At 39.9% G+C, this 19,766-nt stretch overlaps 1 protein-coding gene across 3 annotated transcripts in view; it reads right to left on the reverse strand.

Annotated features, from left to right (window-relative positions):
* Positions 1–5,039: 5,039 nt before the first annotated feature.
* The window catches only part of KAT14 (lysine acetyltransferase 14), a 36,094-nt gene continuing 21,367 nt past the window's right edge, over positions 5,040–19,766 (reverse strand). For 2 of the 3 annotated variants that reach the window (XM_063443693.1, XM_063443691.1), the window contains 4 exons: positions 18,362–18,498; positions 8,265–8,440; positions 7,794–7,984; positions 5,040–5,471 (listed from right to left, as the gene is read on the reverse strand). In XM_063443693.1, the coding sequence (XP_063299763.1) occupies positions 5,298–5,471; positions 7,794–7,984; positions 8,265–8,440; positions 18,362–18,498 (678 nt within the window). In that variant the 3' untranslated portion in view covers positions 5,040–5,297. The other variant, XM_063443692.1, reaches the window with a different exon arrangement.

Here is a 19,766-nt window from a genome sequence, read left to right on the forward strand (position 1 = left end):
GTTAAAAACCCACCCAAATTTTATACTAAACACTACCCCCAGAGCTACGATGCAATGTCCCCCACTAAGGCCAAGGGTGTCTCTATATATTTTCACAAAGATTGGGTATTCACCCCTTCCCAACAATTCGCAAGTCGCGATGGGAGAATACTGATATTAGTAGGCTCTCTAAACGGCCTGTTGATGACGATAGCATCTATATATGCGCCTAACGTTAAACAACAATCCTTCCTCACTAAGGTTTTCCGCAAGATTGACAGCATGAAAATGGGTCACACAATTATATGTGGGGATTTCAACTGCGCCCCAGACCCTGAGGTCGATATCCAAAGGGAAGACAATAAATCACCCCAACTCCACTCAGTCTCCCTGGGTCAACACCTTAGGAAATTATTGAATGACCATGACTACTACGACACTTGGAGAGGCCTTAACCCGAGTGGCAGAGACTACACATACTACTCTGCAGTCCACAGGACATACACGAGGATTGACCTCTGCCTACTAGACACTAAAACAATACCCTTTGCCACCAAGGCGTCGATAGGTCCGATTACTTGGTCCGATCACGCCCCACATATAGTGACTATGCGCATACCATACCCAGCTAGAGGTAGAGGTACATGGCGACTGAACGAGGGGCTACTGGACGTGCCGGTCCACCTCCAGAGGCTTCAAACCAGAGTAGGGGAGTATTTTATGACCCATGCAAACTGCCCGTCGTCCACTACCATGCAATGGCTGGCCCATAAGGCGGTCGTGAGGGGCGAACTGATTCAAATGGGAGCTAGGGCCAAGCGAAGTCAAAAAACGCTGCTAGAAAGTACAGAGCAGGACCTGGCTAAAATAGAGACCATCCACAAAACAAACCCAAACAAATCCACACACAAGAAACTGATGATACTCCGCAGGCAACTACACAACCTCCACCTAGCCACAACCGAGCGCCACTTACGTTTTTTGAAACAATCACACTACGTATTAGGTAACAAGGCGGGTAGACTGTTGGCAAGGAAAGCGAAACAAATAAAGTTACAATCTAAAATTCCTTACATCACCTCAGATACAGGGGATAAACTGTATAACCCCCAAGATATAGTAGACGAGCTAGCAAAATATTATGCCTCTTTATACCAACTAGAGACCAACACCACTACACATCAACCTACAGATGACGAAATTTCCAGTTTTCTAGATAAAGCACCTCTACCTAGACTAACTCAGGCGCAATGCACTCAATTAGAGAGCCCCTTCACGCAAGACGAAGTAGAGACCGCGATCCTCTCCTTGCCCAAACACAAAGCCCCCGGCCCTGATGGACTATCCAACTATTATTACATAACACTAGTCAAACAGCTAACCGGTCCCCTCACATCGCTGTTTAACCATATCAAAGATGTAGGGATTATGCCCAAAGAAATGTTGGAAGCACACATTGTAACTCTCCCCAAACCCAACAAACCCCCCACACAATGCGCAAACTTACGCCCGATCTCCCTTTTAAATGCGGATACCAAACTGTACGCCAAGCTACTTGCCTCTAGGCTAAAACAGATACTTCCGGACCTGGTCTCGGAAGAACAGGCCGGCTTCGTACAAGGCCGACAAGTAGGTGACAACACCAGACACTTTTTAAACCTGGTAGACTGGGCAAATGCCTCGAAGCAAGCGGGACTTCTACTCGCGCTCGATGCAGAGAAGGCATTTGACCGTCTACATTGGAGATATATGCTACTCACACTTGCTAAACTGGGGTTCCCACCAGCCTTTCAATCTAGCATAATGGCCCTGTATCAAAACCCCTCAGCCAAGGTATTTAGCACTGGCTTTGTATCCAAAACATTTGACATCCGCAACGGGACCCGCCAGGGCTGCCCACTTTCCCCTTTAATTTTCATCTTGTGCTTGGAACCTTTAGTCAGAATCATTAAACAAGACTCGTCTATTCATGGGTTGCACACCCCAGGGGGTACCAAAAAACTTGCTCTATTTGCTGACGACATCTTGCTATTCACTACCAAACCAGAGTCTTCCCTGCCCTCCCTCTTAAACCTGTTGAAAGACTATGGTTTGGTGTCATACTACAAAAACAATATATCCAAAACGCAAGCTCTACCGATTAATTTACCAAAAGATGTAACGGACAGGCTGACGTCGCACCATTCTTTTGACTGGCGCACAAACTCTATACAATACCTGGGAGTTAAACTCACCAAATCCCCTCATAAATTAACCAAAGAAAATCATTACCCTATGCTTAAACGTATCACAACTACCCTCGCCAAATGGGTGGGAATGGAGGTATCATGGCTAGGTCGTATCAACTTGGTTAAAATGATGATCTTGCCACATATCCTGTATCTCTTCCGAACCCTGCCTATTTCCCTGCCAAGTTCATTGCTCAAACAGTTCCAAAGCACCATCAATGCACACGTATGGAAGAGAAGACCCCCAAGAGTAGCCAAAGGAAGTATGGGTCTCCCATACAACAGTGGAGGGTTAGGCGTTCCCGACATTACAGCCTACTACAAAGCGTCCTTTCTGGCACAGGGGATAAGGCTCATTAGAGAATATAACTCACCCCATGCCCCATTATGGATGTCTTTAGAAAATGCATGCCTGGACACAAAAGACATTGTTCACTATTTATGGACATGTGCAACGCCTAAGACATCAGTGGGCCCGAACCTTCACTGCTCGAGCATCTTGCTCAGGGCGTGGAGGATCTGGTGCCCTCTGGTGTTAGACCCAACACAACTTTTCAAAAAGGCTCCGCTACTAACACTGGCAGCCTACTCCCCAGACATACAGGTAGGAAAATGGATGGCTAAAGGAGCCAAGGCGGTGGGTGACCTTATGTCAGGGGGTGAGATAAAACCTTTTCCAGAACTTCAAGTCAAATTAGGACTAGACTCGAGAGACCTGTATTTGTACTTAAGAATTAAAAACATATTGCAAACCCACAGCAAACAGACACTATGCGGACAGATAGACCCTGCATTCACTCCTAGCCAAATATCGCTGTCCAAATTTGCTAAACCCCTTTCCTTATGTTACAACGCGATCACCACCAACAATATCCCTGACAAACTGCAATACATGACGAAATGGGAGAGGGAACTAGGATATCAAGTTCCCCGGGAGGGCTGGCAGGTGGCAATGAAAAACACAAAAAAAGCTTCGAGTGGCCTCTCATTGTGGGAAGCCTACTGTAAAGTGAACATGAGGTGGTACTTAGTCCCACAGAGGTTAGCGGGAATGTATACAGGTGTTACGGACAAGTACTGGAGATGTGAGGCAAGCACTGGTACCATGCTCCACACCTTCTGGTCATGCCCCTCTTTGCAAGACTTTTGGAAACAAATCCAAACCTTAATCTCTCATAAGACGGGTTTCAACGTACCCCTACGCCCAGAAAACTATCTGCTCCATACTATACCTGACCTTAGCACACACCCCCACAAAAAGGTGGTTTTAAATATACTCACGGTAGCGAAAATAGCAATAGCCGGTAACTGGAAATGCAAGCAGGCCCCTCAAATGGAAGTGGTAACAACCAAATTGGATACAATAAGTGCTTATGAGAAGATGGCATATAAACTGTCAGGGCGTTTGGAAAAATATGAACAAGAGTGGGCAAGCTGGCTGACCTCTTAAAAAACATTTGGCGAGATAAGACACGAAGTCCAGGTGGACAGGAGAGTAGTACAGTGTGTGTTCAAACTAATATGTTCTGCATAACAACCTGCTATGCTACTACACTTGTACTATTATGTATTATTGTGTAAGAGTCCAGGGCCCCCCCCCACCCCCCTCCCCTCTTTCTTCTGTACCCCATCCCCCTTCCCAGTTAGAACGAAATTCCTTACAAAGCTACACTAAAACCGTTATATGCATCACATTAAGTTTTGTATGTTGAAGACTGTAAAGGATATGTACGCGCAATGTTCTTATCTATGTATCGTACCTTACATGCTCTGATATGTGATGCAGTTTGCATAAATAAAAACGATAAATGAGAAAACTTCTGCACCCCCTGCTGTCCTTATATCTCTAACAGCTATTGAAGAGGTTATATCCCATGTGTATTCATCTTACAGCTTTTTCTCGATCACTAAATATCCACGTTTGGTGAAAAAGCAACAGGCAACAGAATATATTCAGGCTGATCCAGAAGCAACCATCATGCTTATGGTCAGTCTAAAGTTTATAGGAGTTTCACTTGCAGATAAAGAAACATTTACACCCCTGCCACGGAAGTCTACCACTCTCATCTCCCAATAGTTTGATTATTATAGGTTGTATAATACTGCCCTTTCTGTATAGGATAATTCCTATATCCCAGGTAAAGAATTAACATTTATTTTATAAACTGATCCGTGACATTTACAACATTTGTTGTATGCCTACAATGTATTTACATATAGTGTGGGTTGGAAGGTCTTTTTTGAACAGCTAAGCGAATATCGTTATACATTATAACATCACTCCCACGGTCCTTCAAGGGTACTTTAAAAGGATCACTCTAGGCAACACATTTTTATACATTAACAATATATGCAAAAACATTACAAAATAATAATAAAAACATTTGAGGTTTCTGCCTGGACCAGGAAGTGACTCTGCCAACCATTATATACTATAACTTTTATGGCATTGCTGCACATATTCTTTATTACACTGCAGAGGTTTTTGGAGTTTTATTTTTCAGTTATCTGCTTTCTACTGTAATACAGTATAATTAAAACTTCCAGATATTTTTCCTATGCCAGCTTCCAAGTACCTGTACGGGCCATAGCATCCCCGTGTGACATATTTCAGTATGAAAATAGGCTTATAGCTTCAGTGATTTTTGAAGGGAGAAAAAAAAAAACACCAAAAAAAACAAACAAACTTATAAATGCGAAACGAAAAGTGGCAGGAACGCAAGTACTTACAGTGCTTTATTTAATTTAACTTCCATAATTCACAGCTTCTGGTGGTAAGGAAATTATGACTCGTCTCATGGTTTCCTTGAAAAAGATATAAAAAATGGAGTGTAACGTTCAAATGATTTATTTGCTGGTTTAACAGTTACACATGAATTTACATGACGAATTGGTCTGCATCACAAAATGTTTATCAAATGTAGTGGACTTTCAAAACAGGTGGCTTGGCTATTCACATTTACCAAGATGTCCCGTGTTTTACAATGTTGAGGGTGGAACGGCTTTCCAAAGATATCTTGGAATTCATTATTCAAATTGTAACTCGCAACCTAGTAGTAGGAAGCATATCTCAAAAGCCATCAGTCCATATCATCTCCGGAGTCTGAGGAAGAAGGCGTGCTTGCACTCCTTGCTGTCCACCGGATAGTATTTGTCATAAAAGTCCAGGACATACTCTTCAGTCTTAAACCCAAACTTCTGATAAAGCAGCATGGCCGGGTTATTGGCAGAAACATGCAGGGTGACATCTTTTCCCATGCAGGTCTGCCAGGAGGAAATAAAAATGAACAAATACATATTAAGTGTACATTCTGTAGCTGTACGGAGAGTGCCCTGAGGCAGAAGCCATAGGTGTGGAATTTGTAAACTTGTGTGCAAAAAAAAATAAAAAAAATTCACACCCACCCTGGAGTGTCCCGGTTATGTTTCAATTAGAAAATGCAATCAGAATGTTCAGGCGTTTTCAATATTTTCATTATGGGGTGATCTAGTAATAATTTAAAGGGACACTATAGTCACCCGAACAACTCCAGCTTACTGTAGTTGTTCTGGTGAGTAGAATCATTCCCTTCAGGCTTTTTGCTGTAAACACAGTTTTTTTCAGAGAAAATGCTGTGTTTATATTCTAGCCTGGAGATACCTCCACTGGCCACTCCTCAGATGGCTACTAGAGGTGCTTCCTGGGGCAATGCGTAGACCTTGCATTGATTCAACGCATCTCTATGAGGAGATGCTGATTGGCCAGAGCGGTGTTTGGCTTGTGCTGGCTCTGCCTTCTTGACAGTCTCAACCGATCTAATGCTTTCCTATGTGAAAGCATTGTGATTGGCTCAGAACACCACTTCTGATGATGCCATCCAAGCAGGCAGATGAGGGGCAGAGCCGCCAGCAGCAGACTACAATAAAAGTACGATTTTGCTACATTTAGGGAGGCAAGATGGTTTTTTTAACAGTATATGGTCAGGAATACAGGTTTGTGTTGCTGACCCTATAGTGTTCCTTTTTTTGTATTTGTTATAAACTGTACATATCTTTTTAGTAAGCTCAATTAAACAATTAGTGGTGGTGTTTGTCAATTGCAATGCAGCTGATATTAATGGTACACTGTAGGCAAAATAACTGCCTTATCTCATTGAAGTGGTTATAGTGTCTGGAGCCCCCTGCCACTGACCTTCCTTTCAGTGTTTAACCGATTTTAATGGTTTAATGCTAAGCAAGGGTCCCCAGCATCAAATCTCCTCTGTGCTGCTCGGGCTCGAGTGTAAGCCACCCATTGCTGGTATGAATTGTTAGGATAGAAGGTGTAAATACTTCCTTAGCCATACCTTCAGTGAGGACTTGTCTACGGAAGTCCATGAACCCTCATTCAGTGTTAAAGGTACACAATGCACACCCAGACCACTTTATCTTATTGAAGTGATCTAAGTGCAGTGTCTCTGCGCACTTAACCCTGGAATAGAAAAACTGAAATGTTTCATTGCAGAGTTAAAATTGCCTCTAGTGGCTTTGTGCTCAAAAATGGTTTAACATTGAATAGAAGGATTTAACCAGGGGATTCCAGGCAAATGAATAAGATCAAATAGCTATAGTGTACCTATAAAATATGGTGTAGATTTCTTTTTTTTTTCCATCTGACAAAACTATTCTATACTGTTGAAGAATGGGATACTTGAGATTAGACAGATGCATAAATTAGTTTTAAGCAAATTGTCACAATAATATTCCTGGCAATTGTCAAACAAATTGATTCTGAAGACTTGGTTTGTTCACAAACCAACAGAATCACCCAAATGAAAATAATTCTAATCATCTAAATTAAACGAATAATAAAAAGGTTCTTCAAAGGTTGCTATATCGCAGTCTCTATTAACGGACATACATGGGTTAAATGACTTCCTTTTTTAGCAAAATACAGTTATAACACAGTGTGTTTTATTTTCCTTTACAAAAATAAAAAAAGTTTGTTTCCAGCAGATTCATATATGTGGGATACCCAAAATCTGTGTGTAAAATTACCTCATTTGATTCTAAGATTAATTGCTTGTACTTAATTCCTAATTACTTAAATCAGAAGCAAATCCCATCGTTTCATGAACCAAATAAATTTGATTATTGTTCTTATTACATCTCTTTGGTATATACTCATTCAAAATCTAATCTTGTATTTTTCCTTCCCTTCCAATATTATTAAACTAAGTACTGTCCCCTATATACTGCTCTGTGAATGAAATGAGACTGTTTGTAAAATCACTGTTAGTCTTGCTTGCAAAGAAGCGGTCACCAGAGTATGCAGGCTCTCCTTTATACCCATACATAGATATCTTGGCCATTTGGGTCATAGTATAGAGTTGAAGATCATTTTCTTGTGCTAGTTTGAGGACCTGCAATTTTTGGATCTAGTATCCTCCTTTATAATTTCTCTACATGCTAAAACAACTAAACCCAACTCAAGTAGAGAAACACAGAAGTGCCTGTAAGGACCATACCAAGCCCAGATTTCGTCTTATCCTGTAGTACAATATGGTTATTTAAAAATGAAAGAAAGCGAGAGGAAGAAAATCGGTACCTAATGCACTTGCCAATTACCTGAATTAAGTGGTATATCATAAATGTTGCAATGCCTGCTCTCCTCCATTCTGGATGAACAAACAGAAATGAGATGTAGGCCTCATTGTACTTAACATCAGGAACCATGAAGCCAAAAGCCACTATGACTTTTTTATAGAGCACCACCACGCTGAAATCTGGATACTGCAAACATTCAGAGAGATCGATGCCTAGAATACAAAAATATCATGAAAATCTGTTAGACTCCAGAGGAACTAAGTGGTGGAGTAGCACCAAGGGATTTCAGACGTGTCTGTCCTGAGTCGAGAATAGTGTTTTCATGGAGCTGGAAATTCCAGATACCAAGATGTTGAACCTTTCAGATCTCTTTCACTTGTCCTCTAAGACTGCATACCTGGTGGTTCAGTAAAGCATCATTTAAAGTCTGCCATATATTATGCAGTGTGAAATCTACCAGACACCTCACAATCAGTCCCATCAATATCCTACCTGGCCAGAAGAATTCCTGACACAGGCAGTTAATCGTGGGGATGTGGCTTGGACGAACGTAGCAGTAATCAATGGGAGATTCTGGCGCTGGCTTCCACTTGGGATCGTCTAGATGAGGGTAGGCAAGGATCTCTGTTAAGAGCTGCATCCTCGTAGATTTGGTTTCATAATCACGTCTGGTAGAAAAAGAAAACATTTACATAAGAACTTGAATATGCAAAGAGAATTCACAGAAGAACACATTCTAACTAGCTATTTGCATTTATTCACTTGAGACTACAGTCTTACATTGTAAAGTTGCCAATATTAGGACTGTTGGTCTCTATAGTCTTTCCTGTTTCTGTGCTGGAAGGGAAGACAATAGAGACTGAAAACCGTCAATCTCTGACTGATCCAAGGTGCATATATATGGCTGAAGGATCCTGTCATATACTAAAAAGTTAGGGATGTGTTTTTTTCCTAGATTTTTTATTTATTTATTTTGTTTAACATAAACTTCATTCAAAAAACCTTTTTCCTGACTGCACTATTTTAGGAATCTGGAAATCACGGGAATTCAGAGAGATCACCAAGTGTGGCAGAGAGTTTCAATTGTAAGTTTTAAACAAATGAAACCAGAAACTCCATTAAATACAAATGACTTATCTCCAAACACAACATTTTGCTTACTCAACAGGCATTAAGGAGGCAACAATGTCCTCGCTTTCGACATTTGAGCATCTCTGCAATCAAGAGGTTTTTAAAAAGACCTGATTTCTCTTCTTCACACACATTTATGTGCAGAACCCTTGATTTGAGGACCAATGGGAGGCAAATTTGGGCAAAATACAGGAGGAACTATGGGAGGCTGCATCAAATACATTTTTCAGTGGCATGTTACACCGGTTTTCTAAGACAGTATTGGAAGGCATCCGACAAACCTCTGTTGGTGCTTATGTGGCCATAAATGGACGTACCTCCATATGTGGTGGGACTGTCCTAAATTGCATGGGTTTTGAAGCTTAGCAGCAGGGGTCCTTCAGAGGTCTGTTGAACTTTTTCCCCAGGATGTTTCTACTTTCTCACCCAGTTAACAGAAAGCACACTCAAAAACTATTGAACCTGATTTCTTTAGCAGCTAGACATGATTGATGGCAGGTTATTTGAAAATGGAGGCCCCATCCCTACGAGAAGTTTCAAATACCAAAATAAGACACACATCATTTTCCTTAAAAGCAGAATAATAGGCATGCAAAAGGTGTCAATGATGATTGTTTGTTTCTATAAAATTTGATAAATCTTTTTAAATAGTTAGCAATTTTCAAATATAGTATATAATTTTTCTAATTCCTGTATTATAATCCCTTAATGTCACATTAATATTCCTATAGATCAGCAGTTCCCAAACTGTGTGCCGTGGCGCCGACATGCACACAAGGGTGCCGCGGAATGTTTCCAAGGTGCTATGATTTTAGCACCAAGGAAACATTGCTGCTGAACAGGGACTCTGTCGGGTGCCGCGGTCCTTTAAGATCGCGACCCGGTACCTCTAATGTCGGCTGGCTAGGAGGAAGTGACAGCCTGTCACTTCCTCCCAGCATCCTGCCGGGAGACAGCACCGGAGGAGGCAGCAGCAACCGGAGGAGAGAGAAGCAGAAAGTGCTCCAGACCTCTCACTCCCACCAGCAGCAGGACTCCAAGCCACCCTCATGGACACACAAGGTAAGCTAACAGGAGGGTGGCTGGAGATATTAAAAATTATATTGTTTAATGAACTGTTGGTTTTGTGCATTGCCATGTTAATAGTAAATTAGAAGTACTCACATTATTAAGTCTGGTTAGCATTAAGTATGGTCATATAATGCGTGCATGCTCTAGTGGTGTGTAGCAATATATGTCAATATTCAGTATATTTAAACATCATGAAATAGCACTTAATAGGAGATACAAACAAGGAAAGCATCCCCATAAACTTGATATACCAGTCAAACATAACGATACACTACCTTTAATGCCTGTTGTACTATGGTGAGATTGTATTACCATCTATGTTTTAAACACTTGTGTATGAGTGTGTGTATGTATGTATGAGTGTGTGTGTGTGTGTGTGTATGTATGATTGATTGTGTGCATCTGTGTGTGTCAGGTTGTGCAACTACAGGAAACGTTTGGTTGAAGTTATTGCTGCCAAAGGAGGTTCAACCAGTTATTAAATCCAAGGGTTCACATACTTTTTCCACCGGCACTGTGAATGTTTACATGGTGTGTTCAATAAAAACATGGCAACATTTCATTCTTTGTATGTTATTAGTTTAAGCAGACTGTGATTGTCTATTGTTGTGACTTAGATGGTGATCGGATCACATTTTATGACCAATTTGTGCAGAAATCCATATCATTCCAAAGGGTTCACATACTTTTTCTTGCAACTGTACATACATATTCATATACATTGACACACGCATACACCGACCTATACAGACACACGCACCCTGACACACACAAGCATTGATACATGCACACACCATGATGCAGATGCAACTGTATGTGCATACATCAGCACAACATACAAACACACTCCTGCAATCTAACACAATATTACATTCAAACACATCCCTGATTTCAAACTCCAACAGGATATGCAAACACACCCCTTCACTCAAACAAATACTTCACACAAACATACACCCGCATTTAAAAGTGAACATTACATTCAATCAAACCCTGCAATCAAACGCAAACATTACATACAAACACTCCTATATTAAAACACAAACTATATACAAGCACCTCTTCAAACACCAACACTGTACATTACACTATAGCGCCAGTAAATTCCGCAGCGCAGTACGGATATACAACCTAGAAATTGAGGTGCCTTGGAAAAATATTGAAATATTAAGGGCGCCTTGAACCTAAAAAGTTTGGGAACCACTGCTATAGATGAAGGCTATTTCTATAGATTAAGGCTGGAGGTTCTTGAATAGAGGTTAAAGGGAAACCACAAGAGGTAAGAAAACCACGGTGATAACTGCTAGTGAAGGAAGATCTTATAGGCGAAGAGAGTCAGGCCTCACTTCACATTCAAACTCAGTGAAGAACTGCATTTAACATCCTGCTGAAACACCTACAACTCTCAGGTACTGACTGAATCTTGGAAGATACTCCACCTCATTTATTCCTGGATTGCTACCATATTCTCAGTTACTATAGATTTGTTACCATTTCTACCTGTAGTTTGCCACTGTAATTTTCTGTGCATGCAGTTTGTACTATTATTGTCATTAAATGTTTCTGACCAAAATTTTGGGTGATAGAATTTGGTTGCTAGACTTTTCAATAGTCTATAACACATGGCTCCTCCCCGCCCCCCCCTCCAGCTGTTTGAGATTCTCACTCAAATACCTCTTCATTCCCTTCCTATTTTACCAATAGCTGCTTCTCTGTTAACTCTTTCAGCCATCACCTCCAAACTTCCACTGCTACCCCTCTTGTCTCAAATCCCCATGGTATCCTTTAGATTGTAAGCTCACGGGCCATCTAGCTAAGCACTTTGTATAAAGTCATTGTCCTGTTGCAACACCCATCTTCTGTTGAGCTTCAGCTGGTAGACAGATGGCCTTAAGTTCTCCTGGCTAGATATTAGCTAACGGGCAGGGCTGTCTCTACCTCTTGTATATGTCTGTGTATATTGTATGTTCTCCACAAATTGTGCTGCGCTGCGGAATCTGTTGGCGCTTTATAAATAGCAGTAATAAATAAATAAATACCAAGGAGAGCACTTGTCCTCTTCTCTAGATAGAGGTGATTTGCTAACACTGGCCTCGAACATTATAGTCACGTAGAACACTTCAACTCAATGAAGTGGTCTGGGTGCAGGGGTCCGGTAATAATTTTTCTAGTAACTTCATTGTTTACACTGCAAGGTTAAATTCACCTGTAGTGGCTGCCTTCCTGACAACAACTTGAGGCTCTTCCTCTTCCAGACAGAGTAAAACTCTGGGCATGCTGATAACAGCATATGATTGGATGATTGTGGCATTTTGGCATGCATGCGCTCTATTTAGTCCCCATGGCGACCTGGCGCCTAGGATTCGTCGAGCCCTGTTGTAGGGATCGACCGATTATCGTTTTTACCGATATAATCGGCCGATATTCGGTATTTTCGGCAATATCGGTATCGGCCAATAGGGATACCGATATTGCCGATAATACCTCCCAGGACCGCCAAGCTCATTACAAGCCCGGCGGTCCTGGGGGGGCGGGCAGCAAGCGTTTACTCACCTCCCAGCAGCTCCTCCAGCTCCCCAGTGTAAATCTCGCGAGACCTGTGGCCAGCTCTGACGGCCGCTGGTCTCGCGAGATTTACACTGGGGAGCTGGAGGAGCTGCTGGGAGGTGAGTAAACGCTTGCTGCCCCCCCTCCCACAGCTAAGCCAATGCCACTGGACCACCAGGGATTAACATATCCCCCCTCCCTGGCAAGGCAACAAGCAGGGAGGGGGAACAACAAAAAACAAATAATAATAATTACATTTATATATATATATATATATATATATATATATATATATATATATATATATATATATATAACATTTTTTAACCCCTTCAGGACCGCTGACGGTTCAGGACCGTCAGCGGTAAAACGTGCGTTTGGACCGCTGACGGTCCTTAACCGTCATAACGGTTTTGGGCTACTTACCTGATCGCCGTCGGTCCCACGGCGGCGATCAGCTCTCCTCCCGGTCCAGGGGGACTGCCTGTCTGCCCGGGCAGTCCCCCCTCGGCAGATCAGGACCCCACGTCACATGACCGCAATAGGGGTCTTTGTATCTGCCTGCAGGGGGACTGTCTGTGCTGACAGGCAGTCTCCCTGCAAGTGAAAAATCATTAAATAAAGTGTAAAACAAAAAAATCAGTGTAAAAAAAATTATAATATGTGTATATATATATGATATATATACATGTATTATATCTATATATAATATATGTATATGTATCATATATATAATGTCACACTAAGTGTATTTTTATATTTATATATACGTATATTAATATAAAAATACACTTATATTTAAATTACACACGAATATATACAATATATATAATAACTATATATATGGTATATATATATTATTATAAAATACAAATAATATGTTAATAAAAATAAATAACAAAAAATAAAAATAATTTTTAATAATTAAAAAAAAATTATATATATATATTCAATTTTATTCTAACAGTATTTTGATATTGATATATATATATTTATATCAAAATACACTTAGAATGTAATGATATATATATCTATGTATAAATAAATAAATAAAAATAATACGAAATATACATATGTCCACATACAAAATTACATTAATAATTTCATAAATATACACGTAGACGTCAAATATATAAATATGTATATATATTAAAATTCGACGTGCATATTTATGTAATATTTTTACCTAATTAAGTAATTTTAATGATTGCAATTTGAGGGACCTGCCTGCCAACCCAGGCCAAAAGTCCAGATAATTTAATTTGCTAGCACTGTGCTTAACCCTGTAACTTTCTATGACACCCTAAATCCTGTACATGGGGGTACTGTTTTACTCGGGAGACTTCGCTGAACACAAATATTAGTGTTTCAAAACAGTAAAACATATCACAGCGATGATATTGTCAGTGAAAGTGAAGTTTTTTGCATTTTTCACACACAAACAGCTCTTTCACTGAGGATATTATTGCTGTGATATATTTTACTGTTCTGATACACTAATATTTGTGTTCAGCGAAGTCTCCTGAGTATAACAGTACCCCACATGTAGAGGTTTTATAGTGTTTGTGAAAGTTACAGGGTCAAATATAAGGCTTGATTTTTTTTATTGAAATTTGTCAGATTGGTTAGGTTGCCTTTGACAGCGTATGGTAGCCAAGGAATGAGAATTAGCCCCATGATGGCATACCATTTACAAAAGAAGACAACCCAAGGTATTGCAAATGGGGTATGTTCAGCCTTTTTTAGTAGCCACTTAGTCACAAACACCGGCCAAAGTTAGCGTTTCTTGCATTTTTAACACACAAACAAATATAAATGCTAACTTTGGCCAGTGTTTGTGACTAAGTGGCTACTAAAAAAAACTGGACATACCCAATTTTGAATACCCTGGGTTGTCTACTTTAAAAAAATATGTACATGTTAGGTGTGTTTCAGGGATTTATGATAGATAACGGTGTTACAAGGTCACTATTGATACATTTAAAATATATATATATTGAAACAGCAATTTCCTACTTGTATTTATAGGCCTATAACTTGCAAAAAAAAGCAATAAAGCATGTAAACACTGGGTGTTTTTAAACTCGGGACAAAATTTTGAATCTATTTAGCAGTTTTTTTCATTAGCTTTTGTAGATAAGTAAAAGATTTTTCAAGTAAAAGTCCAAAAACATGTTTTTTTTTTTATTTTTCACCATATTTCATTATTTTTTTTAAATACAATATATGACATAATATAAATACTGGTATGTAAAGAAAGCCCTTCTTGTCGTGAAAAAAACAATATATAACTTGTATGGGAACCGTAAATGAGAGAGCGGAAAATTACAGCTAAACACAAACACCACAAAAGTGTTAAAACTGCTCTGGTCCTTAACGTACAAACATCGCAAAAACAGGCCGGTCCTGAAGGGGTTAATATAAAAAAAAAAAAATATTTAATAAAAAAAATGCCCCCTCACACATACACTCTATTATTATACACATACACTACACAAATACACTGTGTATATAATTCAATAGTGTGTGTGTGTATAATAATGCAGTGCGTGTGTTTGTATAGTGTGTGTGTATATATAATGCAGTGTGTGTGTATAATAATGCAGTGTGTGTGTTTGTATAGTGTGTGTGTATATAATGCAGTGTGTGTGTATAATGCACACTACACACACACACTCTGCATTATATAAACACACTACATTCACTATACACACACTACACAAATACACACACTGCATTCGTTATATACACACACTACACAAACACGCACACTTTGCATTTAGTATATACAGCATTCACTTTACGCACACTACCTACACACTACACAAACACTCTGCTTTCATTATATACACACTAGACAAATACACACTGCATCCACTACACAAACACACACTGCATCCACAATACTCACACTACACAAACTCACACTGCATCCACAACACTCACACTGCATCCACTACATACACACTACACACACACTGCATCCACTACACACACACTGCATCCACTACACACACACTGCATCCACTACACACACACTGCATCCACTACACACACACTGCATCCACTACACGTGGCATGTATATTTTGTGCATTTACCTTTAGAAGTTTTTATTTTCCAAAATGGTAAATGTACAGAATATCGGCAAATTATATCGGCTATCGGCCTAAAAGTTCACAGATTATCGGTATCGGTAATGAATTGATGTCGAGCCTTGTTGTAATGAAATCTTGTTCACAATGTAGTTTTGTTATTTCAGCAGCACTAAAACAATACAAAGTGCTACCTTAAGTGAATTAGCTATATATTTATATACACACACTAGACATTTTTGTTCTCAGTGTAATCATTAGCAAACAAATGAAAACTTAATTGGATAATTCAATAACTTCTTAAAGCAGCGCTGTCATGGCCGTATCCATTTTTTTTTTTTTTTTTTAAACCACCCTACATTTTATTGTCCCCCCTAGTCACCCCCAAATCTACAATTCTACCTTTTTTAACCACCCCACCCACCCTTTAACACTTAGGGCCCCCACCCTCCGCTCATGTAGGGGGGCCAGTACGTTCCCCCCTTTGTCACTTATGGCCCCCACTCGTTTAGTTTATTAGCCACCACTTGCGGTGCATGGGTGGGGGACACTATGTCCACTGGCTGCTTACTGTTTAATAGACATGCCCCTATTTGCAGCACAGTGATTACGGGCAGGAGGTTGATTTCAATCTCCCTTATTTATGAATACTAAGTAATTTATCACACTATTGGGGAGCTATCTCGTAAGCGGCTGCAAGAAGCAGCCACGGCACAAATCGGAATTTCATTCATTCAAATGAAGTTTTGAACCAAACAAAATGCACAATTTTCATCCGAACACGAATGGACAAACGGTACACATTTTGATAGGACGAAATTCTGTGAATTCGCCGGCGCCCTATATACCGTCCCCCCGCCCATCAGAGGAAGAGAAGAGAAAACAATAGGAGAAAGGTGAGTTTGGCGTGACTGTGCCGCGTTAATTCTGGGGATGAATGCATTATATCATTGGTAATTATGTAAATTTTTGAAATGTCAACATATTACTGATTACATACTATATGAAACTGAAAAGAACAGATACTACAATTGACCAAAATGCAGAGAAGCGATAACTGATTACACACTATAATGCATCTCCGTTTTTATGTAGAGAGATTTATATCTAACGAGGCAAAGATCTGCCTCATGCGCAGAGAATTACAGTAAGTGTTTTGTAAAGCGTCCTCCATATGTATAACATAGATCGGATAAACAGACAGATGTAATATCCATAAGAGGAATAATGAAATAAATTATGAATTATAAAGTTCTAACCGCAAATATACAGGTAGTCATTTTAGATTAATATCTCTGTTTAAGTAATATGGTGCTAACATTTAGTATATAAAACCAAAAACAATGTAGACTTATAGAAACTAGTGTGTAAGTCAGAAAGATTATTTATCGTTTAATTAATACAGGGCAGCTTCCTCTCAGGATGTTCCAGACTGTATCCCATACATAAGATATTGCCAAGCAAAAGTGTGGAGGATATAGCGGACTACCTACAGAAAAAACCCAAAATACAATAGTGTAATACAGTAAACCGAGTTATATGCACCAGATAATAATGCACTCACGAGATCAAGGAGTGTTAAGTCGCCTTGGGGTGCCTCCCCTTAGATAATTATGGGGTGTATCAAAGATTGCTTCTCCCCTTATTATGTCATCACCACGGAATGAAAGACTTGGGGAATTTCAAGAAATTTGCTCTACTTTATGGTGCAAGTAAAAATGTGAAATAAAATATAAACGAGGTCCTACGCGATTCGTCTTTACAAAAGACTTCCTCAGGGACCAATAAAACGCATACAAATATTAAAAGAATCCTACAATGAGGATAAAAGCAACATATGGTCTTCCCTTTGCTTGATTGGTGGTTCTGAACGCAACTTCTGGAAGTGGTGCACCGGAAGTGACGTCACGCGACCATCGCGGCAAACCCAGGAAATCCAACTGCAGACTTCTCAAGACATCTGGACATCGCTGGAAACACCCACAGAACCACCAATCAAGCAAGGGGAAGACCATATATAAAGAAAGACTCAGGGGGGAGGGTCATATGCTGCTTTTATCCTCATTGTAGGATTGTTTGTATATTTGTATTTGTTTTATTGGTCCCTGAGGAAGTCTTTTGTGAAGACGAAACACGTAGGACCTAGTAGTTTATATTTTATTTCACTTTTTTACTTGCACAATAAAGTAGAGCATATTTCTTGAAATTCCCTCAGTCAAGTCTTCCATTCCCTGGTGATGGCATCATAAGCGGATAAGGAATCTTGGATACACCCCCCCAACTATCTAAGGCGACTTAGCACTCCTTGATCTCGTGAGTGCATTCTTATCTGGCGCATATAACTCTTTGCTTTCCGTATTACACTATTGAATTTTTTGTTTTTTCTGTAGGTAGTCCGCTATATCCTCCACACTTTTGTTTAGTGCCAACATTTGGCTGCACTTGTGACAGGCATATTTCAGAGTTAAATAATTTAAACAAAACTGAATGAAAGAATGTGCACATTCAGCTCAGAATTGGCAGGTACGTTCTTTCAGCAGGGGAGATCAACAATCTGAAGATTTCCCCAAGCAGCATACTTGATGAAAAGCCAATTTATTTCTAGGCACTAAAGAGCTGATGTCTGAAACAGTATTATGACCGAGTAATGCACAATCCCATCTAATGACTACCGTGTCATTCATTCTTAAGCAGCATATAGTGCAGTGCAATAAATAGAAAATAATCCCTAGACTATAGAGAATTACCTTATATAGGGCTTCAGGAACCTAGCAGTGTACGGGCTGACAATGCTGAGATCTGCTTCCATGGCTTCCGATGCCCCCAGGCGATACAAGAAACGAGTATTTGCCTGCCGAAAGCTCTTTGTAGATGGCAGCGTGTTCTACAGGGAAATTAATTGTTACAGTATGTTAGCACCCTTTTACCCGATTCCATAAATCTATTTCAAGCAGTATCAAAGTATCAACACATTTTACAAACTGTGTGTGCTAGACTCCAGCAAGAACACATGTACACTATGAAAGAGACTAAACAGTGGTCTGTGAACAGGGCTGTCATTAGCCAATAGCAACTGTGTTGTAGCTTAGTTCCATTCATCCGAAGTGATTAATAAAATTGCTCTGAAATGCTGAACTACAAATCCTATAAAGCTTTTCCTGGTAGATGTTTACAGAATATGTTTACCTCCCGTTGAACAGAATGAATTGCTGAGCCACTTGTTGGTGTGGGCAGAGCTCAAGCACAAATCTGGAAAAGCCTCAACTTTAAAAAGTTTTCTCTTAATGCATAATCTAATTAATGTGTTAAAATGTGCGTCTGTGCTTCCAGGGGAAAGGTGGACATGGTATAAACACAGGCTCCGGCCTTGATAGGCATGCTGTCAGTACGGATTCTGGTTATCGTATTGTTATGCTATTGCCACAGAGACCTGCAAGTCTCATTGCTACAAGCTTGTTATTTTCCATGACGAAAAAAAAAAAAAAAAAAACATTTAAAAAATGTTTTTTAAATGTGCGTCTGTGAGGAATCCACGGCCAGTATGGAATGTCCCTTTAAAAAATTTTTTAAATTGGAATGTGACCCAACTAAAGTGCACCCCATAAAATTTGGACTGTGAGACCAGATTTGTAATTTTGATATGTATGCCATCATAGGTAAGAGAAATAGCACTATATCTACTAAAGTGTGAATTGTAAGTGAATGCAAAATTATAGGCCAAAAGAGAAAATTTCAGGGAGCGAACCCTGACCGCCATGCTGATCAGGTGCATATCCCAAGAGCTCCAAAGAAAAAGCCAATAATTCTGCCTTTTCAGACACTTATGGTCTGCATTTCACGTGACTGAAGCTACCTTTCAACCTTGTGGGCTCTAGTGGAATTCATCCAGCTGTGGTTCCAGTTACGTTTGACGAATCTGGCTTGGGGAAGACCTGTGGCCTTCTCCCTAATGGTGAGAGGGAAGCAGTCAATCCCTCTACTTTCTGATTCTTGTAATCTGCAGGGATTCAATAATTCCCTATGAAGGGGCACCTACTCAAAGTGAACCTATGAGGTGTAAGCCTAGGAAACCCCAGCAACGTAGGCTAAGGCAAGTTTGGGGGCTTATATCGATAATTTAACAAGTACATTTTCAGTTTGGTTCTTTTGCCG

Source organism: Pelobates fuscus, chromosome 2 (assembly GCF_036172605.1).
Source record: "Pelobates fuscus isolate aPelFus1 chromosome 2, aPelFus1.pri, whole genome shotgun sequence".
NCBI lineage: Eukaryota > Metazoa > Chordata > Amphibia > Anura > Pelobatidae > Pelobates > Pelobates fuscus.